This window comes from Mus musculus, chromosome 1, assembly GCF_000001635.26.
Source record: "Mus musculus strain C57BL/6J chromosome 1, GRCm38.p6 C57BL/6J".
In the NCBI taxonomy this organism is placed as follows: Eukaryota; Metazoa; Chordata; class Mammalia; order Rodentia; family Muridae; genus Mus; species Mus musculus.
Window position 1 is genome coordinate 93,343,610 of NC_000067.6, and position 24,588 is coordinate 93,368,197.

Genomic DNA, 24,588 nt, shown 5'->3' on the forward strand with positions numbered 1-24,588 from the left:
TGGCCCATGGCCTAAGGCGACAGATTCCGGAAAGGGAAAGAGCAGCCAATATGGCGGCAGAGCGCGGCGCGGGGCAGCAACAGTCGCAGGAGATGATGGAGGGTGAGCGGCCCCTGTGGGTGACCGGGGAGCGGCGAGCTTCGGGCTGGGCGGTCACGGCCTCTTGCGGGATCGGAATTCGGCCTCCAGCCTCCGGCCACAGCCACAGAGCTCTGACAGCTGCCAATATGGCTGGACAGCCAGGGAGGCTCGGAGCCCGGGAGTCCCGTCCCGAGGGCGGTAGCGGCCAGAAAGACAAGACCCTGGGGAAAAACGTGGCGCGAGCCCGCCCAGGGAGATTGGCAAGGAAGCCGTGGCTATAGGAACCTAGTCTTAAAGCTCCGAAGTTGACAGGCGAGGGGGCAGGGAACCGTCCTCCGTCAGCTCACTGGGAAACTGAGGCTTCAGGCGTGGGGAATCTACGAAGTCCAGTTTGTTCACGCGGCATGAATGGAAAAGTCTGCTTTGAAGCGAATGGGTTGTGGCAGAGAGATGGATAAAAAGGAGCTCCGGAAATTGAGTTTACAAGGCGTTGTCTTGTTTTCTAGGCATGCAGTCTAGTCTATATTCAACTTTCTTCCTTTTTTTCCTTGTGTTGGATTATGTCATATACATATGTAACATACATATATGTTACACGTGTGCATGCTTTTGTATACAGTTGTGTAGATACATGGTCATTACATGCGTGCATATATGTGTGTTAGTGTATACGAACAGACTTGTACATATGTACATGTACTTAACCCTACCCATTGTAGCATTAGGCAAATCTTAAATGTCTTTGAAAGACTCCACTATTTTGGTGAGGATTATTCACTTTTGGAAGGTCACTCACTTTTCTGGGAGGAGTACTAGGGAAGAAGGTTGCAGAGCAAGGGGCAGAGATGTGGAAGAAAAGACCAGTGAGTTTGAGAGCAGTGGGGCTGCCCTGAGATGGGCCCTGAAAACTCACTAGATGTCATCCAGACTGGGGTCCAGTGGGGAGGACCAGTATCATTCTGGAGAAAGGAAAACCAGTCAGAAGCAAAGGAGTATGGAAAGGTGACCTAAATTAGCAGTCATGCAATGGGGGTTGAGAAGAGCCAACAAGGAACGCTCTTAGAGAGACTTGAAGGAGTCGTGCTAGAGGTCTTTTGTTTCTAACCTTTGAATCTTTCTTAAGGAGGAAATGTTTCTTCCTAGCCCCCTCTTTCCTCCTCCAATACACCTCTCCCCTCCTTCCTCACTAAAGGGCAAATACACAAGCCAAGCTGTTTCTCTCGTCCACCCCCACACATGTCATTACCAGCTGACACTTAGGTTTCTATGGCCTATGTCTTTTTGGAGTTTTTTTTTTTTTTTTTTTTTTTTTTTTTTTTTTTGTGGCGTTTTTGTGTGGCTTGGTTTGGGTTGGGTTGGATTTGTCGTTGTAATGCCTTTCTTTTGTCTTTTAAGACAGGTTCTTGCCATTTCCGTGGCTGGCCTGTGTAGACCAGGCTGAGCATGTTTTGCCACCTTCTCTATCACTGCTAATGCCTTAACTCAAACCTTCCTCGTCTTGATAGATTTCATTGCCTTTTGCTAGCCTATTCTACCTAGAGCCTTGTAGTCACATTCTTGCACAGTGTCGCAGGCTCTGGAACCTCTCTACTGCCCTGAGGATAGAGGCACAGGGGGAGATACAGAGACTGTAACACAGAACCTAGTTTTCCTAACTCTAGATCACAGACTGTAAAGTGCCTCTTGGTAACTCATACATTCTTCTCCGTGTCATACACATGAGCTACTCTTGTGTCCTTTCTTATTTGGTCCTGACAGGAGAAGGTACTCTACTAACTCTGGTCTACAGAGGGGAATATTGAGGTTTAGAAAGGAAGATCATTTGCCAGAGCCATGTTTCATTGTTGCTTTGTTCATAACTCAAAATCTGTTTTATTTACTCCAAAAAACTTTGCATGATTAACTCTATCCTGTGGTTATTTAACACCAGCAGTTTACCTGGGGCTTCTGCCATTTTTTGAGACATTCTTGTTTTCATTCACTCTGCCCACAGTCTCATCTTAGCTAGTCTTGATTTCTTTTGGAATGTGGGCCTGAAAATTTAACCATTTATCTTGGCCAAATGGATAGTGAGACATCAATGAAGGTATGTGGCAGAAGGGTCACAGTGAGATGTGAGAAGGGTCATCACATCAGATGTGAGAGCCTCTTGGAAGGTACTTCTGTATCTGGTGTCATTAGTGTTTCCCATTGTAGATGATCCAGATTTCAGTTGACACTTGTCAACTCTTTACAAGTTCTCAGAGGGGAAGGATGGCATGTTAATTGTCTCCATGTGGCCTCCCAGTTACTGTCTCTGTATCTTAAATACTATTGGATGTAGAAGACATTCAAATGTTCATAAACTGAATTCAGCTTTAGAAAAAGAGTCTTGCTGACTTACACCTGTTGTTAATCTCCTCTGTGTTCCTCACATTGTCACATGAAGTAGATGTGAATTGTCACCATGTGATGTGTGGGTTCAGTTGACAGGCGGGTTGAATCTGAAGAATCAGGTGATGAGGAAGGGAAGAAGCATGGTGGCGGCGGCATCGTGGCAAACCTCAGCGAGCAGAGCCTGAAGGATGGAGTAGATCGGGGTGCAGAAGACCCAGAAGGTACTAGGTTTAGTTAACCTTGAACTCACCCAATGGGGCAAGTGTGTTGTTGAAGACTGCTGCTTCTTTGCACATAATGTCTCCTCACGACAGTGGTTGTGTTCCTCAAAGGGCCTCCATAGATTGGGCAAGTGGTTATGCTGGCAGAGGGCAGCCTGTTCTCTGTGTGTTGCCTTAGCAAATGACTGAATTATGTTTATGAGTACAGTGGGTCCATTTCTGCTAAAGGGACAGTTCCACTACTGATGATATTGACACTAATGTGTCACCTAGAACGGAGACAGAAAATGACTTTCTAACCCTTTCCTCAGCAAAATTTGAAGAGAGCGTGATGTAGTCCTCTGCTTCTGTGTCCTGCCACAGTGACAAGGAGTCATTTCTAATCCAACCTCAATGTTTCTTCTTTGAGACAGGGTCTCACTTTGTAGCCCCAGTTAGTCTTGAAGCCATTATATAGACCAGGCAGGCCTTGAACTCAGAGATCTGCCTGCCTCTGCCTCCTGAATGAAGGATTAAGGGTGTGTGCCACCATGCCCACATCTACCTCAACATTTATACAGGCCTGAGAATCCCCCTGTCACAAGCACAGATGTAGAGTAGTCACTCCATTTGGAACTGAACAGCTTCCTATGGTTTTATACCCTCCTTAGTAATGGCCCGTGCTTATATATTTGCTAAGAAAATTAATTTCCATGGAAAAGAATAGAGAAAACATATGAACACAGAAAATTGTTTCAGCTGAATTGTTAGGTTCCTGTATTATGCATCTTAAAATATGGTATTTAATTTTAGAACGAGTATTTAGTTTTACCTGCTTAAAAAGAAAACACATTAGCATTGCTGAGGATCTTTTTTAACAACAGGCTTGAAAGGAAACTCTGCCTGTTACATTTTCCAGATCTGTATGGATTTATCAGGTATCCATAATTATGCGTTACCTTTATAAAAATAAATTTCAAAAACCATAGCTACTTTTTAAAATAGCATTATGCACTGTGTGCCAGGAAAAATGATTGGTAACTATGGTAACCAAATTTTAAGGCAAAAGAAGATTACCACAAAAGTACCTACCACAATTAGTTTAGAACTTCAGAGCTGATGTCTGGAGGTGATGTGGGCGGATAAAGCAAATGGGTTCTGTCACCATTTGACAGTCACGGAAGGGCTGAGATCTGTGCCACTGAAATATTAGGCAACACTAGAAGACTTGGAAGTTAGAATAGTATAGTCCTGGGCTTTGTTTCCTGGCTAGTAACGTTACTGCGATGTGTGATAGATGAGGAGAGTAAACACCCCATGCCAGCCAGAGAGCCCTATTGCAAGGCCAGCCACTTGGGCTAGAGCCCAGCCTACTTCAAGTAGATGACTAGAACATGCAGTGATTCTCTGGGAACATAAATGTCTAGTCCTTAGAGAAACTGGAACTGCTCATACTCATTTTTACCTAAGTCTCAGGAAAACACATTGAAATATGTCAGCCATTACCTTCCTATCTTTCTTCACATTGTGTGTGTGTACCTGTTAGCATTGTGAAGTGTATGTGTGTACAGGTATGTATGTGAGTATGTGTGCATGTAGATGGCAGAAGACAGTCTCAGGAGGTAGGTGTTCCTCGGGTACTGTTTACCTTGGCTCTCACTGGACTGGAAATTGCCATTTAGACTGAACTGACTGCAGCAAGCCAGCATGCTTCATCTTCTCAGGTGCTGGGGTGACAAGTGTACCACTCTGCTCAGTGTTTTTCTGTGGGTTTCAGAGCTCAAACTCAGGTCCTGTGCTTGTACAAACACTTCCCTAACTAAGCTGTCCCCATCCACCTACCTCCAATACCAGTTTTGTTTGTTTGTTTGTTAGAGCTAGAAATTGAACCTAGGGCCTTAAGCACTCTACAGCTGAGTTATGTCCCCAGCCCCTAGTCTAAAACAGCACAACTGTGATACGTTCACAAGTCCCAGTTGGTAACCTTGTTCTGGGTTAAGCTGGTATTTCAACAGTAAACTTTGGGCTGTGGACCACATATGCTGAGGAGCCTAGGACAGCCCCAGTTCCATCTTCTGGCCCAGTGCCATTGCCAATTGTGCCTATGTTTAGTCTTAGAGTATCTAACTAACTTGGATGGTAGTGACCTGGCTACTTTGCCTTCATTGTAATGCCTCTCCTTCAACAATTTCTGAGCTTGTGGACAGTGAGCTAAGGGGACTTTTGAGACTAAGGGGACTCGTGTAATACCTTCTTGGTTTTATCTGGTCTCTTTTATTTAACACCAGATGGTCAGTATCCTATAAGTTATGAGTAACCCATAGAAAACAACATATTTTAATTGGGTACTGTTGATTGTTGTAGAAAAGACACCATAGAAAGTCAGTGAAGTGAATTCAGCCTTGTAGGGCCAGTTCTTCTATGTTAAGCTGGTCCCCTGCAGCATGTTTCTCTTTGAGGCCTGCAATGAAGAAGCAAGCTGACTTCTAATAGTCTGCTAATGTTTGGAGGAGGCAGACATGGGCTGACGTGTAAGGATATGTGATGTGTAAGGGTGTGTAAGCTGGTTCCACTGCAGATGCAAGGGCTTGTTTGCCCTAAGGAAAGAACTACAGGAGAAAGGAGGCTAGGGAAAAGTTGTAATAATTGATAAGAAGTTCAAGGAAATACAGGGAAGAGAGGGGGGAAAAGAGAGAGAGATGATCGAGAGAGAGAAAGGAGTGAGTGTGTACACATATGTTCTGGGACAGAATGAAAAGTTTAGACTCAAAAAATTTTAAAAAAATAAATAAAAGCAGCCTGTTTCCTTCCTACACTAAGTTTCAAGATTTAAAAAGGATCCACTATTTATGAAGCTAGCCATGGTGGTACATATCTGTCATCCCAGCATCTGGGAATCTAAAATGGGAGGATTAAAAACTCAAGGGCTTGAGAAAGAGCTTGATTTTTAAGAGCACTGGCTGGGCTCTTCCAGAGGATGGGGGGTTCAATTCCCAGCACCTATGTCAGCTTACAGCCATCTTATAACTCTAATTCCAGGGAAGCTAACACCCTTTTCTGGCCTCTACTGTGGTGGAGAGGCACACATGTAGACAAAACATAAAATAAATACAAAAAAAAAAGTCCCAAGACCTGAGCTGTACAATGAGACCCTGTCTAAAGTGGGAGGGGGAACAGGAATCCAGTCAGAATAGAGAGCTTTATTTAGATACCAGTTAGTGCAAACTAAGGAGAAGTCATAAGACTACTGGGAATAGTGGGTAATACTTGGAGAGTGGTAGGGAAAGCGCTGTTATTCTCAAAGTGTTACGGGGAGTGTAAGCATATGTATTAGCATTTAGTTCTTTCAACCTCGTAATCAGGTTCTGATGAAATGAAAATGAGGGGCTTGTCATATGAAGCTCTTGACTGTAGCAGGAAGCAGTTTATATCTGGCTCTCAGGGGTGGATAGTCTCATGAAATCCAAATGGGCTTCTCTGCTGAAATTAGTTCATCAGGCTTCCAGTTGAGAAGTATGCTTAAATTATTCACTGAAGCTCTTTGATCCTGGCTGTTGAGCTCTACTTCATTTTGCTTCCCTCTCTGTCAGAGAAGCATCTGTAGATGCTGGGCCACTTTCCAAAGCAATAAAAGGCACATCCGAGAACGTGTAATATACCCAGCATGATCTGATTCAAGTGGCCTGGTTTATTGCCACAAACAAAAGGAAAGTATTCACATGGGTGGATAGGCTGCTGACAGCACGAGTTCCAGGGATTCCAAGAAGACGACAGCCTTGATAGGGACATGTTTCCCAGCAGTGACTAGGTTTGGCCAAGTTCACCAAGACTCAGGCAGCTACCCTCCTCCTCTTTCCCACCAGGAGCATCAAGCTGCATTGGGATTCTTGAAAGATTCAGAGGTAGAGACTGTTGTCACCCTTCTCATCTCTAGTGTCCCAACATTTGAATTAGCCCAACTTCCCCAGTCCTAGGGCAGAACGGTAACTCTACCTACTAAAACCTGTGGCCACTGACTCATAGAAACAGAGTTGTTCTTTTTCTTTCTTTCTTTTTAGAGGAACATGAGCTGGCAGTAGATATGGAAACCATCAACCTGGACCGAGATGCAGAGGTAATGCTGCCTGTCTGAATGACCTAGTGTCAGAGGACATGGTTACTCTAACCATCAGCTAACCATCTTTTTTTATAAAGGTGACAAATTAGTAGAGAGATCACCTAAGCCTCCCTTGATTGTATTGGTTTCCTGTTTTGTTTTTGTTTTTTTCTATTTTTAATACCAGCAGTTGAAATCTATTTCTGCTTAGCCAGTAAGAACTATATGGCAGATGAAATGCTTTTGACTCAAGTTAGTTACATGAGTCCAGCAATCATGTTGATGGCAGGATCCTCACAAACCCCAGTTTTAGGGAAAGTGTGTGTGTGTGTCCCCAGTTGCTAGGGGATTGAATTCAGACTGACCTCCACCCTAGGTCTGTCTTCTATAAGACTAACACACTAAATCACAGCTAAACCGAAGCGTGTCTACCTATTGACTTACATTGTGTCAGTGTCACCTGCCAGTCCCAAGTGGATGTGGCCCATCCTCTCCCTTGCCTCCCCACGTGGTACTCTCCCACGTAGCTCCTGGCCAGGTCTCTAAGAACTCTGATGGATCTGAGAAAGATCCTTCTGTGTTTCAGGATGTTGATCTGACTCACTATCGAATTGGAAAGATTGAAGGCTTGGAGGTGCTAAAGAAAGTGAAGGTGAGAGGGCTCAATCTGTCCTTGCACACGGTGACTTGGTAATGTGACTTGAGTTGGGGAATATGCAGTCCTTGCTCCCATCCTGTGGGTGGTACTGGCCTATATCCTCTTATCTCTATTCTGAATGGGGTAGGTGTTTTGGAGAGCTCAAGCCTCTGGGCTCCCAGGCTGCCTCAGTGAGCTCTTGCACAGTCTCTTGTCCCTAGCTCACTGCGGTTAAGTGTGCTTCTCAAAATGGAGCCCAGTAAAGGTTCCTTCAACTTCCAGGACTTGGCCTACACTCCAACCCTATTCAATGTCTCCCCACACAGGTGTGCTCAGCATGGGGTCAGCCTGGCTTCCCTTTGGGCCTGTACCCGTCCTCAAGTAGAGGAGGGTAATTCCAGCTTCCCACTCTCACTTACCTGCCTCCTGAAGGCCAGCTAAACCAGCCCCTGGAGGGTGGCCCTGTGTTCTCCTGAGCCAATGCCAATTCCCTTCCTACCCTCCAGTCACTCTGCCTTCGTCAAAACCTAATTAAATGCATTGAAAACCTGGAAGAACTGCAGAGTCTTCGAGAACTGGATCTCTATGATAATCAGATCAAGAAGATTGAGAATCTTGAGGCACTGACAGAATTGGAGTGAGTAGGGGAACCCATAGGAGGTGGGACGGGTGGGACGGGTTGGGTGGCCAAGTTCCTCAGAACTTCCCCACTACCTTCCTGTACTCCTGAAGGGCTGCCTCTATACCAGTCCTGGCCTGTGCTAGGGCTCCTCAGAGGGAGCAACAGCTTCATACATGCTGTAAGCATTGAAGACTCCACCTAGGCTTCTGGCCAGGTTCCATGCAGTAATGATGTCAGAATCAGGGAAAGAGGAGCTTTAATCCATAACCCCCTTTTTAAACAGAAGTGTCAGCGACATTTCTGACTCAAGGACTCAGCTTTACCTAGCTATAGTCTTATCTGGACTTCACTCCTTTGTTTGGTGTTGGGTTTTGTTTTGGTTTTTTTTGGGTTTTGGTTTTTTGTTTTTTGGTTGTTTTTTTTTTTTTTTTTTGAGCCCAGGCCGGGCTGAATTTTCTGTAGCTGCAGATGATCTTGACTCTCAGGCCTCGCCTCTCCAGTCCTGACCTTATACACATGAACCACCATGTCCAGCTGCTTTGTGAGTTTTCCTTGTTTCAGTGTTAGTCTAGCACTGCTCAGGGTGAACTAGTACAGTGTGTGGTAGTACTAGGTTCTCCATGGACACAGGCATAAATGAAACTTGGTTTCTGCTCTTAAAGCCCTAGGAGACAGTGTTCATAGTCTGCAGGTTGCCTTCACTGCCCTCCAAGCTCCAGGCAACCTCATGATTCCATAAGATGACATCTCCAGTGTGAGCCAGTCAGAGAACAATGGAGCCATGGTCAGAACCCACTTCCTAGTGACTGAAGATCTGGGGTCAGATACCCTCTAGCTAAGATTCCCACTCCTATACAAACTATGTTCATTCAAGACATATTTTGCTTCTTTCTAGGGTTCTAGATATTTCTTTTAATATGCTGAGGAACATTGAAGGGATTGACAAACTGACACAGCTGAAAAAACTCTTCTTGGTCAACAATAAAATCAATAAAATTGAGAACATAAGCAATTTACATCAACTGCAAATGTTGGAGCTGGGGTCTAACCGGATTCGGGTAGGTGCCAGTCACACTGTCTCTTGGGAACAGTGCTCTGGGCTCTGTGGATCTTCAGTGGTACACATAGGGTATGTACTTAGCTGAGTTTTTCTCATGTTCATATTGTTTGGAGAAAACAGGGAAATACTTGTTAAGGAAAAATGCTAACTGGAAGCTATTATTAGTAAGAACTGTGCTCACACCAACTGGCCTAGTCTGGGAGTTAGCATTCATTGGCTCTTCATTTATATCATGGTCCTATGCCAAGCCAGTCCCCACTGTGCTACGTAAGGTAAGCTGGCCAAGCTTCCTTTTCAAGCTGTTCATAGACAGTCGTTCCTCCATCTGCATCTGAGCTGTGTTTCCCAAGCTAAGAAAGGTAGTCACTTATAGTGACCTGTCATGTGATAAGCAAGTATCTTGCCCCAGTAAACAGGGCTAGCCCTTTATCCCCTAAACATTAACATGTCCTCTGGCAGGATTTGGTTTGTTGTTCAAGATCTCTTTAACCTTGAAACCATGGGTCAGAATGGGAATGAGAAGCTTGTTTGTTTGTTTGTTTGTTGAGACATTGTTTCTATCTGTAACCTTGACTGTCCTGGAACTCACTCTGACTAGACTGCTGGGATCCATCTTCCTTTGCCTCTTGCTGGTACCACCACTGCTGGAGAAGCCTTTTTTTTTTTTAAAGACAGGCTCTCACCTACTATGTAGCCCAGAATGGCCTAGAACTCAGAGAGATCTTCCAGTACTGGGATTAAAGGCGTGTACCACCAACAGCAAAACCAGTTGACTAATAACTATTGGAAAAAGTCCCGTATATCTGAGAGGAAAAACTCCGAGGGTCATATGGGTGTTAGTACTGGAGGAGGATCTGCCATGCAGAGAAAGGAATTCCCATGGGCAGACATGAGGGTTTGGTCAGTCCTAATTTTGACATCCTGGTGTCATTGTCTTATGCCTGTCCTCACCCTCCTTGGTTAGTGGCTGAGGGCAGTATTTACTAGTATGTGTCTGCCCACCCCATGTTTAGAGCACCCACCATTTGGTTTTCAGCAGTACTATACCATACACTGTGGCCTACCCTTGAGGTTCTTGAAGAACCCTAAGGATACAAAGTTAGTTAGAGCTAAGAGACATGACTGCAGCAAGAAAGAAGAGTACATAGTCCCAAAGGCTGTGTAGAGGAAAGTGCTACACAGGCTAGAGAAACCAGCTAGCATCTGAGTTTTCAAATAATCCCAGAGCTCTTTGAAAGCATGAGAGTTGGCCAGGTGTAGTGGCACATACCTTGAGAGACAGAGGCAGGTGAATCTCTGAGCTTGAGGCCAGCTTGGTCTACAGAGCAAGTTCCAGGACCCCCAGGGCTACACAGAGAAACCCTGTCACAAAAACAAACAAAGAAATACAGGAATAAAGTGTGAGGGGTTGGGAGTAAACCCAGAAGCCAGTCTTCATCCTCCATTGCTTTCTCCTTTTCCAGTCTTCATCCTCCATTGCTTTCTCCTTTTCCATTCTGTATGTTCAAGAGAGTTCATTGAAAAATCCCAAGTCCAGACATCACAGAGAAAGTCTAGATTGCCTTGACATATGTTCTAGGCACCTTACTTAGTGTAGGTTTTGAGCCCACAGCAGACATTTAACTTGATGTTTCATCTGTTTAATAGGCAATTGAAAATATCGACACATTAACCAACCTGGAGAGTTTGTTTCTGGGGAAAAACAAAATTACAAAACTTCAGAACCTGGATGCACTTACCAACCTGACAGTCCTCAGTGTGCAGGTACTGAACCTCACCAGCTCCCAGCTGCCCATTCTCACAGGGCCACCCAGCAGCCCCAACCTGATTTTATTCCCTTGGTATGTTCATGATCTGTACTGTTTACAGTCAGTAGATGACAGAAACAGTATAATCCACAGGCTATAGAAACACAAACCCTCTAAACTAAAATCCCTTTTGTTTTACATAATTTATTTTTACTTTAAAGAATTTTATATTGAGCCAGGCAGTGGTGGCGCACGCCTTTAATCCCACTTGGGAAGCAGAAGCAGGTGGATTTCTGAGTTGGAGGCCAGCCTGGTCTACAGAGTGAGTTCCAGGACAGCCAGGGCTACACAGAGAAACCCTGTCTCAAAAAACCAAAAAAAAAAAAAAAAGAAAAAAAATCCTTTTATATTTTATATTGAGAGCTGGAAAGACGTCTCAGTGGTTAAGAGCTGCTCTCCAGAGGTTCAGGTTTGAGTCCCAGCACCCGCATGGCTGTTTACAACTGTCTATAACTCCAGTCCCAGGGAAGCTGACACCTTCTCTGTCCTCCACAGGCACTAGTCATTGTATGTGATAGTATACAGACAGATATATGTTCAGATGTATGTATTTTACACACACACATAAAATAAAATTTAATTTAAAAGCAGATTTTGTTCCCTGGGGCTGGAGAGGTGGCTCAGAAGTGAAGAGCACTGGCTGCTCTCTCTCTCTCAGATAATCCAGGTTCAACTGCCAGCTCTCACATGGCTCTGAAACTGTAGTCCCCAGGAACCCTACACTCTCTTCTGGCCTCGGGCAAGCATGTGATGCACAGACATACTTGACATACTTGCAGGCAAATGTTTATGTACATAAAATAGGGATAAAGGACTCTCAGTACTTCCCCTGGTGGTAACTGATAGTAGGTGGGTTATGAGGCCTCTTCAGAAGGAAGAGCTTACCCCAGTCCTCAAATGTCAAAGTGAAGACCCAATGGGAACTATTCAGCTGTTCAACACTAACATGCAGAGATTCAGATTCATCTGTGGGGTTTTTGTTGTTGTTGGGTTTTAGTTTTTTGTTTTTTGTTTTTGAAACTGGATCTCACTATATAGTTCTGACTATCCAGTAACTCTCTGCAAATCAAGCTGGTCTCCAATTTACAAGAGATCTAACTGTCTCTGCTTCCCACAGATCCCAGAGATGGGTTTAAAGATATGCACTTCTATCTGTGCCTGGTTCATGTTGAAATTCTTTTTTTTTAAAGATTTATTAATTATTATACATAAGTACACTGTAGCTGTCTTCAGACACACCAGAAGAGGGTATCAGATCTCATTATGGGTGGTTGTAAGCCACCATGTGGTTGCTGGGAACTGAACTCAGGACCTTCGGAAGAAGAGTCAGTGCTCTTACCCACTGAGCCATCTTGCCAGCCTCTCCTGTTGAAATTCTTGTTGGTTTTTAAGGTTATGTTTTTGTTGGGGGGGGGGGTGGCAGCAAATTAGTAGAATCAAACTTTGAAGGGGTGAAGGGAGAAATGACTGGGTGTGCCTGGGCTGCCTAGTTTGGCGGGACACACTAACAGCCAGTCACGGCACAGGAAACCTCTTAGACTCTGAGTAAAACAGATGCCTTGCAAACTACTTTGGAGAAGGTGTTCTTGAACTGGAATTGAGTTGTTAGATATTGTAAAAGAAATTAAATTGATTTGTTTCTAAAACAAAAATGTTGGGAGAGATGGCCCAGTGAGTAAAGGTGTTTGTTGCGAGCCAAGCCCGATGACCTGGGTTCAGTTCCCAGGTCTCAGAGTGAGTGGAAAGATGGACTTCCTGCAAGATGTGGCTGAACAGTTGAGAGCACCAGCTGCTCTTTGAGAGGACCTGGGCCTCAGCACCTACGTGGCAGCTTCAACACCCTCTTCTGGCCTCAGCACCAGGCATGCGTGTGGTGCACAGATGTACATTCAGACAGAACACCCATGCACAAACAATAAAAGATGTTTTCATTATCTTTTTGACATTTTTAAATTGTTAGATTGAGTTTGAGGCCAGCCTGGTCTACAAAGTGAGCTCCAGGACAGCCAGGGATATACAGAGAAACCCTATCTCGAAAAAACAAAAACAAACAAAAAAAATTGTTAGATTACCTCAGTGGTCCAGTAAGATGGCAAAGCAGGTAAAGACTCTGCCACCAGAGCTGACCACCTGAGTTCAGCCCCTGGTGCCCATGTGAGGGAGGGGCAAACTGACTCCTACTGGTTGTCCCCTGACCTCATGTGCATGCTCACCACAGCATGGCATGTGCACATATACACATAGGATACAAAAATAGTTTTTAATTACTTAAGTAAATCTTCAGATATATTTAAAAGAAAAAAGTGAGATTTTCATATTTAAAAACCCCTGATCTTCCATGTGTGGATTTTAAACAGTGCAGCATACCCAAAGTGTTAATCTTCTCTATTTCCCATTCAAGAACATTTAAATTTTTTATTTTATTATTTTTATTTTGTTTGTGGATGTTTTGCCTGCATGTGGTATATCACATCTACCTGATGGTCTTGGAGGCCCCAGGAAAAGGCACTGGATCCCCGAGCCTAGAGTTGCAGATGATTGTGAGCAGCCGTATGGATTCTGGGAATGGAACCCAGGTCCTCTGGATGAACAGCCAGTGCTCTTATCCACTGGACTACTTCTCTCTCCCAACCCCCATCCCACTCCCAACACATTTTAAATACAATATCTATTCTTAGGGAGTTTGGGGGGGTTTTTTGTTTGTTTGTTTTTTTATGAGACAGGGTTTCTCTGTGTAGCCCTGGCTGTCCTGGAACTCATTCTGTAGACCAGGCTGCCCTCGAACTCAGAAATCCACCTGCCTCTGCCTCCTGAGTGCTGGGATTAAAGCGTGTGTCACCACGCGCGCCTGCCTGTTCTTAGGATTCTTGAGGTTAAATAGGAAACGTCATTTCCAAAGCCATTGTGTTTCTAACCTTATGTGTTGCTGGCAGCTCTTTTTCTTTTTCTTTTTCCTTTACCATTTTTATGTGTATGATATGAACATAAGTGTTCGTGAACATGTGTGCATGCATGTGGAGGCCCCAGATTGAAGCACCTTGTTCATAGAATGGGTCTCTTAGTCAGACCAGAGCTAACTGATATGGCTTGTCTTTCTGGCCAGCTTGCTGTGGGGAGCTACAATCTCTGGCCTTCCAAGACTGGAATTAAAGGCAAGCTGCCTCACCTGGCATTTTTGTGGGTTCTGGGAGTCCAAAATAGTGTTCTCAAGCTTGAGTGGCAAATCTACTCAGGCCCAAGGTTGACACTTCTTAACTGTTTTTACAGAGCAACCGGCTAGCAAAGATCGAAGGTCTACAGAGCTTGGTGAACCTGCGGGAACTATACCTCAGCAACAATGGTATCGAGGTTATCGAGGGCCTGGAGAACAACGTAAGAGCCAATTGGTCTATCTGGGAAATAAAGGGAGGTGGAGAGGAAGGGGCTGCTATTGGTATTCACTGCCCTCCAGGCCTGGCCTAAGGTAGACACAACGCCTACAGAATGTGAGCTAAGGGCCCATTGTCCCAATGAGTCAAAGGGCCAACATGTCACATGGCTGCCTGTGGGTTTTCAACAAAGTTATCGCAGACACCCTCCTAGGGCAGGTCATTGCACATCTGCCAAGTACTGTAGGCCTTTGGGCCTAGATTTTTGAAAAGTCCTTCCCTGCCCTCTGTATCACACATCAGCTGTGTTCTTCCCATTTATCCTGGCACTGAGCTTCCTTCCCTGCCTCAGCCTCCACTCCCAGCCTGTGAGGGCTATAGAGTGAGCTCAGCTCTGCTGCTTAGAAGGAAGAATGGGGCTTGTCTTAGTCAGGGTTTCTATTCCTTCACAAACATCATGACCAAGAAGCAAGTTGGGGAGGAAACGGTTTATTCGGCTTACACTTCCATACTGCTGTTCATCACCAAGGAAGTCAGGACTATAACTCAAGCAGGTCAGGAAGCAGGAGCTGATGCAGAGGCCATGGAGGGATGTTCCTTACTGGCTTGCTTCCCCTGGCTTGCTCAGCCTGCTCTCTTATAGAACCAAGATTACCAACCCAGGGATGGTCCCACCCACAAGGGGCCTTTCCCCCTTGATCACTAATTGAGAAAATGCCTTACAGTTGGATCTCATGGAGGCATTTCCTCAACTGAAGCTCCTTTCTCTGTGATAACTCCAGCTGTGTCAAGTTGACACAAAACTAGCCAGTACAGGGCTCTTGCTCCCCTGCCTATCTCCTGGAATCCAAAGTGCTGAAAGAGTCCTTCTCTTCTTCCTCCTCTTCCCTTCTTCCTTCTCTTCCTCCTCCTCCTCCCACTGACTTTCACAAACCTGCTCCACTAATCCCACCCACTTCCAGCTTCCCTTCAGGAAGAACCTCACACTTAAGAGTTAGTTGCCTTTGGCCTCACCTGTTTTTCCTCCGATTATGATTCAAGACAAATAAAATATTTTTTCTTGTTCAATTTTACTGGGGTTGTTTTGTTCAAAGGGAACATTTTTGTTTATTCTGTTGGTTGGTTGATTGATTGGTTGGTTGGTTGATTCTGATAAATTGTTCCCAAGTGGAGCAAGATTGAGTCAGGCTCTTGTTCTTGGAAGCACCATCCTTCAGATCCCACGACAGGTTCCTTTGTGCGCAGTCCAGGGCTGGGTTATGTCAGTGATGTCATTCTGGAGGAAAACCAGTGTTTTGGGTTTTAGCATCACATATACAAGGATTTTTCAGAAAACCTAAGATTTGTCTATGTGACAATTTGGTAACCTTTCTTTAACGATTTATCCAATATGTGAAACCAGGTGTGGTAGCACACACCTATAATCACAGCACTTGCATGGTGAAAACAGAGGAATCAGAAATTCAAGGCCTCTCCCATGCATAAAACATGTCTCAGGGACCAAGTAACATATGAAGGTGGCACTCTAATACCTGTATATGGACTCAGTGCATGTGTGATGCTTACGTAAGACGTGGAGGCAGGACGGTTGTTAACTGTGGAAAGTTCAAGGGACTGGGAAGCCACAGATGTGACAATTTTTAATCAATAGCTACTGGCTATATTTGATTTTCCCCCTTTAATTTCCATTAAAACTTGGAAAGATTTGGAATAAATACACCAGGAATGCAGTAGAAAGCGGGGACCATGAGTTTGAAGTACTGAGAGGCCTTGAGGGCAGCAGGGGAAGGATTGTTATCAGGCTCCCAGCTGATGCAAGATTCCCATAGTCTAGCAGGGGAACATTCCCAGTTTGTTAAAACATAGCGGCAAGCAGTGTAAGCTGTGGTAGACTTAACCTTAACCATGAAAAACAGTTACCTAAGCTGAGATGATGTGTTTCAGACAACGTCTGACATGCACTTTTAGAGCACATTATAAAACACAATGATATGAGCTGGTGGTGGCGCCACACGCTTTTAATCCCAGTACTCAGAGTACTCAGGAGACAGAGACAGGCAGGCAGAGCTCTGAGTTTGAGAGTAGCCTGATCTACAGAGCTAGTTCCAGGACAGTTGGGGCTACACAGAGAAACCCTTTCTCAAAAAAAAGAAAAGAAGGAAGGTAGAAAGGAAGGAAAAGAAAAGGAAGAAAAAGGAAGGAAGGAAGAAAAAGAGAAAGAAGAGAGAGAAAATGAAAGAACCCACAATGCTGTGTCCTGCAAGATACTGGTATCCACATACACCATTCCTCTGTTGCTAAGATTACACTTGCTCTTGCTGCAATCATTCCTTCTAAGTTCCAGCAGTTTTCAATATGGCCTTTCTTCAATACCTACGCCTTCCTAGCATTGCCTCAGGTAGCTTTGTCCAAGACAGGAAGGTCTATTACTCCCACCTCCTCTGTGTGTCTGGTGTATCTAACCTCACTAAAGAGAGGAACTCCACTGTAGGGTGATCTGGCACTGTGTATTTCCTCATGACATGCTACAATGATAGTCCTTCATTTCTTCTTCAAAGCTCAGGATCACTGCTCTTCCCAGACCAAAAGAAGAGGAGCAGGGATCTCACTGGGGCCCTGTGGTTATGAGGCCTTGAGACTGACAGAAATTACAGACACACTCACGAGGTTTTGAGCAGAAACACTGAAATCCGGTCCAGCTGGGGAAACCTCAGGGAGTGAGTAGGTAGCATCAACCTGAGAATCATCAAAGCCAACCCAAGGCACAGAGGGTGGCTCGCCTGCAGCTCAGCTCAGCTCCACACTCTTGCATGTGCTTTCATGCTGCTATGGAACTTTAATAATATAGGAAATATCTTCTTATTTCAGAACAAACTCACCATGTTGGATATTGCATCAAATAGAATAAAAAAGATTGAGAATATCAGCCATCTGACAGAACTGCAAGAATTCTGGGTAAGTTTTAATCTTAGTAGGATTGGTATCCATCTCTTAGGCTCAGTGAGTCCATTGAGCAAAGCATGTGAATGAATGCAAGCCTGCCCGTCCCGTCCCAGAAGCCTTGATCTCAGTGAACCGTGCATGTGTTCTGGGGATCAGACTCGAGTTGTCAGCAAGTGTTGTATCCATTGAACTATCTTTACTATCCGCAACTTCATTTTTTTTTTGAGTTCAGTATTTTAGGTACATTTATTTTTTCTTTTGAATAAGATCTTCCTATGTAGCCCTGACCATTCTGGAACTCTCTGTGTAGACCAGGCTGACATCACAAAGATCCATCTGTCTTCACCTCACAAATGCTGGGATTAAAGACATGTGTCACCATGTACAGCTGAGCTTTTGAAATCTGTAAATTTTACAGTTTTTATGAAATTTAAAAAAAAATTTTTTTTCCTCTAAAATGTTTCTAGTCCCTCCTAACTCTTAGTTCCTTGTAAAATGGTAAGCATGCATGTGCTAGTCCTTTGGTAAGTAGATAATAGTGCACCTGTTACTCATCTCCCCTCCTGTCCTCAGGTTCTGCTCCGGCTGAGCCTCCGGTTATGTGATTTCTATTGCTCTGTCTTCAAGATCTTGTTTTTCCTTCTGTAATACTCAGTCTGCTGTTAAGCTCATTAATTAACTACTTACATGTTAAAAGACTTATGTGTTTACGTTTTTATAGTACATATGCTTTTGTATGGAGACCATGCTTTTGTGTGGCACAGAAGCAAGAAGAGGGTATCTGTACCCTCCTCTGTCATTTTCTGTCCATTTATTTGAGGCAGAGTTTCTACCTGAACCTGAGTCTGCTGAGTCTGGCATTTTCTCACTGGGCTAGACTAGAAGATCCCCTTTCTCCTCCTCCTTTGGAGCTGGGATTACATAACACTTAGAATACCTGGCTTGTTACAGAGGATATGGACTCCACTCTTAGGCAGCAAGCATCCCCCCCCCCCCTTTGGTCTCAGAGTTTAAAAGAGTATAGTCTGTCATGGCAGCAGGAACCTGCGGTTAGACTGTGGACTCTTCACATCTGGGAAGGCTAGCAAGCAGAGAGAGGGTCTCATGGTACTGCTTTTCACCTTTTTATTCAGTCCAAGATTCCATCCTGAGGGGTGATGCCACCCACGTGCATTGGAGGGCTGATTTCCTTAGGAATGCCCTCAGACGTCTCCAGAGGTATATCTCCTAAGTGGTTCTAAATCCAGTCCCACTGACAATGAGGTTGGTCATCATGCCTATACAATGAATTTGTGTTATAGTATATTTCAGCTCCTTGAAAAGGTATTGTTAAGATATTTTAGTTATGTGTATGTATCTATGTCTGAGTATGAATTATGTGCACATGAGCTCATGGAGGCCAGAAGACGGTATTGTATTCCTGGAACAGAAGTGATAGGGGATGTGAGCCACCTGATATGTCTACTGGGACCCAAGTTCACACCCTCTACAAGAACGGCACTTACTCTTAACCTCTGAGTCATCTCTCCAGATTCTATTGTTCTGTTTCTCATAGATTTGATTTCTTTTCTCACTAGATTTTTGTTTGTTTGTCGTTCCTTCTTTGTATGGCTAGTAATTTGTTGTGTGTTGAATATAATGAAACTAAATAATTGCGTGTCTGCATGCTACTTGAAATGCTCCACAGTTATAATCTGGAAGGACGGCACACTCCTCAAGGGTCCACTTGTGTCCTTCCCCTTGCCACACTGGCAAAGTAGATGTCATGCTAACTAACATCTAGAGAAGGGAAGGAGAACCTGGTGTGTCAGTCTGCAACAAATGGATCGGTTGCTTCTCTTCTCTGTGTGTGCCTGTGCTGGTGGCCTCCCACTGGGCCTCTCAAGTGCTGCTCTGAAGAATCGAGCAACCACTAGCCTGGGTTCTCCTATTTCCCTCCGTCCTTCCTGATTGTTCTCACTTCTTCCTCTTCTATTCTGCACCTCAGGAGTGTTCGAGCATTGACTTCATTTTCCTCTCTTCTTGGCAGCCCTATCCAGGCTCACAGATTTAAATGTCACCACTCTGCTTTTGGCAGCCAGGTTTCTCTTTCTAGCTCAAGGTCTTTCCTACATCCAGCTGTCTGCTCTTGAGACATCACCCAAATAGGACAAGACCAAGCCTGAGAGCATGGGTCGGCCCCACAGTCCCTCCACTTGACTCAACCTCAGTGGACAGTGACTATCCTTCCAGATCCTCTGACCAGAAGTCTTGGCATCCTCCTATACCTCGCCTTTCCTGTGTACCAGATCCACCGAGATGTGTACTCCAACATATAAATACTTGCCTTCAAACTATATCCCAAACCCTTTCTTTGCTGCTGCCACCTGGCCCAAACCATCAGCATCCTTTCTCTGTACTGTGTGGATGCCTTCTGACTTGGAGCCCTGTATGTACCATTCAGAAAAGATCCTCGTGCTTGATTTGGCTGCACATACACCAAATTTTGAACAATACAGAGATTAGCATGGCTCCTGTGCAAGTATGACACATAAAAACGTAGGGATTCCATATTTTTATTGTATATGAGTTAATAAATAGATAGAAACTAGGGGAAAAAAACAGAGCCCCTTCTAGAACAAAAGCTGTTTTGTACTCCCATCCCATTTAGGAATAAAGGCCAGATTTCCCCATGATTCCCCTCTTAGTGCCTCTCTCTGCTCTGTGGCTAATCCTTTCTCTGCCTTTTCCCACAAACACTCTGCCAAATCCCAGAATTCTTCAGAGTGTCACACAGGATAGGGCCTCACCAATCACCCTGGGAGTGTACAGAAGCAACACTCCCAATACCTATACTGATCAGGTGCTCCAAACCCAAAGGAAAGTGCCTTGTCATGCCCTGTGGCCAGTGGAGTCTCAGGGCAAATGCCCGAGAAGCTCTTAAATGGAAAGTAATCTTGTGTCTTGAGATGCCCCCTCCACTGCATTCTCAGCCATGACCTTTACCCTGGCTGCAGTCCCTTCTGTTTAACATGCAGGCGTGTGTCACTTTAGCTTATGTTCCCTCCATCTCTGGCCATGATAGGTTCTCAGACTAGAGAGGTCACTTCCCCATAAGTGGTGCCCTGCTGCGTCCTGCAGCTGCTTAGTCTGTTGACATAGCAGCTTGCCCTGACATTTAGGTTCTGTCTTCAGACCCCTGAGCACAGTGGACCACATCCAGCCTAAAAGGCATGAGTGTCAAAGTACAAACCCCTGAACAGATACAGTTAGGGGCATTATGTTGGTACTACATCAGCCATGCTACCTCCATCATAGACAGTAGCACACTCAGCTAGTCATGATTTTTCTTTGCTCCATAGAACAAGCCTTTGGTTAAACATTTGCTAGCATACCACAGGCCCATGCCTAGGTGGGTGTTTTGCTAAAAGAGCCCTTCCCAAGTCTCTGCCTCAGCACTTAGTCAGACTAGAAAATGGGTTTGGCCCAGGCATGGTGGTGCACGCCTTTAATCCCAGCACTTGGGGGGCAGAGGCATGTGGATTTCTGAGTTCAAGGCCAGCCTGGTCTACACCCTGTCTCAAAAGAAAAGAAAAAAAAATCATGCTTGGGCGGGGCAGTGGTGGCACACGCCTTTGATCCCAGCACTTAGGAGGCAGAGGCAGACAGATTTCTGAGTTCGAGGACAGCCAGAGCTATATAGAGAAACCCTGTCTGGGGGGCGGCGGGGAAGAATCCCGCTTGGAGGGGAGCAGCCTCGGGTTAGCTGTGTTACAGTCAGCGAGGCCTTACAACAGTTGGTAAGATCAGGTGTATAGGAAAAGTAGCCAAAGAAGCCTCAAGCTTCAGACCTGCTTGAGGCCTGGGCCGTGTGCAGCCACCGCTGCTTCAGCTCTTCCCTAAGGAGCTTGGTTACAGCAGAGTGACTCCAGTTAGTGTAGGAGCAGGAACTGTTTTTCACTGTGCTGCTAAAAGGCAGCCAGGAAGTGAGGGGTTGGCATAAGAAAGACTATAGATGGTTTTAATGACTCCTGTCTCATATCTGGGGACCCTGGGACATAGGGGACCAGAACTGATCACTGATGGCTTTTTCCACATGTGTTCCTTCAGATGAATGACAATCTACTGGAGAGCTGGAGTGACCTTGATGAGCTGAAGGGTGCCAGGAGTCTGGAGACCGTGTACCTGGAGCGCAACCCCCTGCAGAAGGATCCACAATACCGGCGGAAGGTCATGCTGGCCTTACCCTCTGTGCGGCAGATCGACGCCACATACGTCAGGTTCTGAGCCCTCCTTGCTCCTCACCTGGTCCCTCTCCTCAAAAGAACTTCCCAGCCACGGTTTTTTAATCTACCTATTGCTCCTGATGTCGTCACTATACCAACAGTCACAACCCAATGGCAATAATAAGGCACTGGTGGCACCTGGCCTGTGATGCTACACACCATTTGGAGATGCCAACACTATTAAATCTTGCCACGCGGTCTTCCTGGTGAATTGATGAAAGTTATTGTAGCCATGGAGAGAATGCAGGCCTTGTTGCAGTCATTTGCTCTTCCAATCCGTCTATGTCCTTACCTTGGTGGGCATTCTGGGCTGCCCCAGCAGACCTTCAAGTTGGTTTAAGTAGTCATGACTCACAAGAGCACACTGGATAGTCTTTCAGACCAATTTTGGAAAGAAAAAAATTTTCCTTGCAAATTTTAAAAAAGAAAAGATTATATTTAATTTTTTTTTGAGTAAAAGATGGCCCAATGTCTGAAGCTGTAATCCTCAGTGCCCTTCCAACATGAGCGACGGCTGAGCACAGCACACTGGGCACTCTGTGCCCTTATTCCCACTTGGTAAAAGCTGGAATATGGAGAGCTTCGCTCCCTATCACCCAGCTATGTTAAACCTAAGTGATTATCAGAAACGTCCACCCCTGAACTCTTGGCCACTGGGCACTGGTCATGGCTCCTGTTCTCACCCACGTCCTCTGGCCTTATTTAGATGAAGTTTCTATGAGCAAACTCCCAGGGTGTAAGTCTAATGCTGCAAGAGCACTGTCCTCCCCACGCCTCCGACTTCCTCTTTCACACAGTGAGAACTAACTGTGGTCACCAAAGGCCCCTGAGCTTCCAGGGTTCTAGTTCTACGCTGTCCCAGATGGGGCCACTAACTGCCACATGTAGCAATTGCTATTCATATCTAATCCATTGGATTTATTCATCTCTTCATCTGTGCTCACACTTTATCTGCTCAGAGGCCACATATCATGGAAGGTATCCATTCCTATCATCCCAGAAGGTTCTGGAAAATGCTGCTCTAGACTGTTTAGTATTAGTGAAATAGCTTGCTCTGAACTGAGAAGCATGTGCCCAGGTGTCCAAGCTAACCAGTAGGCCAACTGCCCAGGAGTTCGCAATGTCAGAATGGCTACATGAGGTTTAACAAGAAACTGTGTGATCTCAATCTGTGCACCATCTCCCTGACAAGAAATAAGCTCTTAGCAAGGAACACTGGGTGCAGCAAGGTGCAGCCCAGAGAACACTGTGCTGTAACCCTGGAATCGTTCCAAGCACCATTCACGTCAGAATAAGAGAAAAACATCTTAGACCCACAGGACTGAAATGTAGGTGTGCCTGCTGCAGTCACTCACAGGAGCCCTACACACGTGCACGTGGCTTCTACAGAGTGTAGAGAGAGAAGTAATGGAGTGGGAGAACAGGCATCAAAACCCCAGTGCCATCTCAAGGAGGTCCCTGCAGCATTCAGTTGGGGGAAATGTCTCCAAATGAATTGGAATTCTGGAGTTAGGAAAAAATGCCAAAAAATTATTCCTTAAAACAGGTCTAGGTCCCAGGAAGAATTTCCAGAATCTAGCACTGGCTGAGTCCCAGTTGTGATAATAGAAAATGCCCCTAAAAGTCGTCTGCTTGGTTGGTTGGTTTGGTTTGGTTTTTTTCCATACAGGGTTTCTCTGTGTAGCCCTGGCTGTCCTGGAACTCACTCTGTAGACCAGGCTGGCCTCGAACTCAGAAATCCGCCTGCCTCTGCCTCCCAAGTGCTGGGATTAAAGGCATGCGCTACCACCACCTGGCACCCCTAAAAATCTTAACAAATACAGTACAGAAGTAAAAACACTGCTTTTACATAAGAACATAAATGCAAAGGTCTGAAATCAAAGATCAGCAAATCAAAGACTACTGATTCTTCACCAAGAAGGTTTTATCTCAGGAATAAATGCAGGGATGGTTTAAGAGCAGACAGGACTGGCCGGGGTGCAGGCCTGTAATACCAGCCACTCAGGAGGCTGAGGGAAGAGGATGAAAAGTTAAAGCATGCCTTAGCAACAGGGTGAAATTGAGGCCAGCCTGGGCAACGTAATGAAACCCTTTCAAAGAGTAACAATGGGGCTGCGAGGATAGCTGAAGAATAGAATACCTGCCTAGCTTGTAGAGGACCCTGGGTTCAATTCCTAATAAGGGGAAGAAAAGTAAGCAGAACCAGAATTTACATAAATCACCACTTAGTGCAGTAAAAGAAAAAAATACCAATTAATGTTATAAAGATTCAATTGTATATATTCCTGGATTTCTTTTCAAGGAAAAAGCATTATTGTCATTAGCACTATGCATGATGTCTGAATGTGGTTGTGGGCACACGTGTGCTGTGGCACAGCATGTGAACCTCAAAGGGCAGATTTGTAGAGTTGGTTCTCCTTCATGTGAGTTCTGGGAATTGAACTTAGGTTGTCAGGCTTATGCAGCAAGCAATTTCCCTGTTAAACCATCCCATCAGTTCTGTATTCCTGGATTTTTATTTCTTTATAAATAAAAAGATGTCTTAAAGGTTGTAGAATCTGATAGACTTGAGCTGTGGAGAAAAGCCAGTGGGTAAGAACTCCTGCTCTGCAAACCTGAGAACCTGAATTCAAATCCCCATCTCCCACGTAAAAACTGAGCTTGGCTTTTGAGTAAGGTTGCAGTACTATGCATCATTCTAGAAGAAGAACCCAGTTCAGTGGTAAAGTGTGTGCTTAGCATATGAAGGCCCTGATACCCTTGCCAGGGGCTAGGGGGTTAGTGATGGTGAAGGCAGTCTCTCCATTGGGTTACACGCTGTTGTTATTTTTTATTGTCACTGTGATAGAATACCTTGAGGAACCAAGAAGAAGGATTTAGTCTGGCTCATGGCTCAGTGGATGTAGTGCCAGCGGGAGTAGCTTCCCACTGCAACAGTGGGAACTAACATCTAGGGATTGCCTCTCAGTGACCCACTTCCAGCTAGGTTCTATGCCTCAAAGGTTCTACAACCTTCCAAAATAGCACCACCAGCTGAGGACCAAATAGTCAAATGTGTAAGCCCCCGGTTACATTGCATCCAGAAGTAACAGACACACACACACCACAATGCATGCATGAGGGCACACACAA

General features: G+C 45.0%; 1 protein-coding gene and 3 non-coding genes across 5 annotated transcripts; all 4 read left to right on the top strand.

Moving 5' to 3' along the window:
- Positions 1–24,007, top strand: Ppp1r7 (protein phosphatase 1, regulatory subunit 7). 2 transcript variants are annotated; one of them, XM_011248057.3, is made up of 10 exons: positions 1–102; positions 2,547–2,678; positions 6,716–6,771; positions 7,340–7,405; positions 7,717–8,027; positions 8,908–9,070; positions 10,720–10,836; positions 14,148–14,252; positions 17,117–17,203; positions 21,281–24,007. In XM_011248057.3, exons 6-10 carry the CDS (start codon positions 8,930–8,932, stop codon positions 21,455–21,457), a joined length of 627 nt encoding a protein of 208 aa, XP_011246359.1. In that variant the 5' UTR covers positions 1–102; positions 2,547–2,678; positions 6,716–6,771; positions 7,340–7,405; positions 7,717–8,027; positions 8,908–8,929; the 3' UTR covers positions 21,458–24,007. The 2 variants fall into 2 exon arrangements, with proteins under 2 accessions (XP_011246359.1, NP_075689.1); NM_023200.3 differs by having other exon boundaries at positions 19–102; positions 7,897–8,027.
- Mir6902 (microRNA 6902) lies at positions 2,483–2,546 on the top strand. The gene has a single exon (NR_105867.1). It is a non-coding gene; the product is annotated as a microRNA 6902 (primary transcript).
- Positions 8,549–8,676, top strand: Mir6345 (microRNA 6345). Its single transcript, NR_105763.1, has one exon. It is a non-coding gene; the product is annotated as a microRNA 6345 (primary transcript).
- Gm26446 lies at positions 19,646–19,748 on the top strand. Its single transcript, XR_003949194.1, has one exon. It is a non-coding gene; the product is annotated as a U6 spliceosomal RNA (small nuclear RNA).
- Positions 24,008–24,588: the final 581 nt, after the last annotated feature.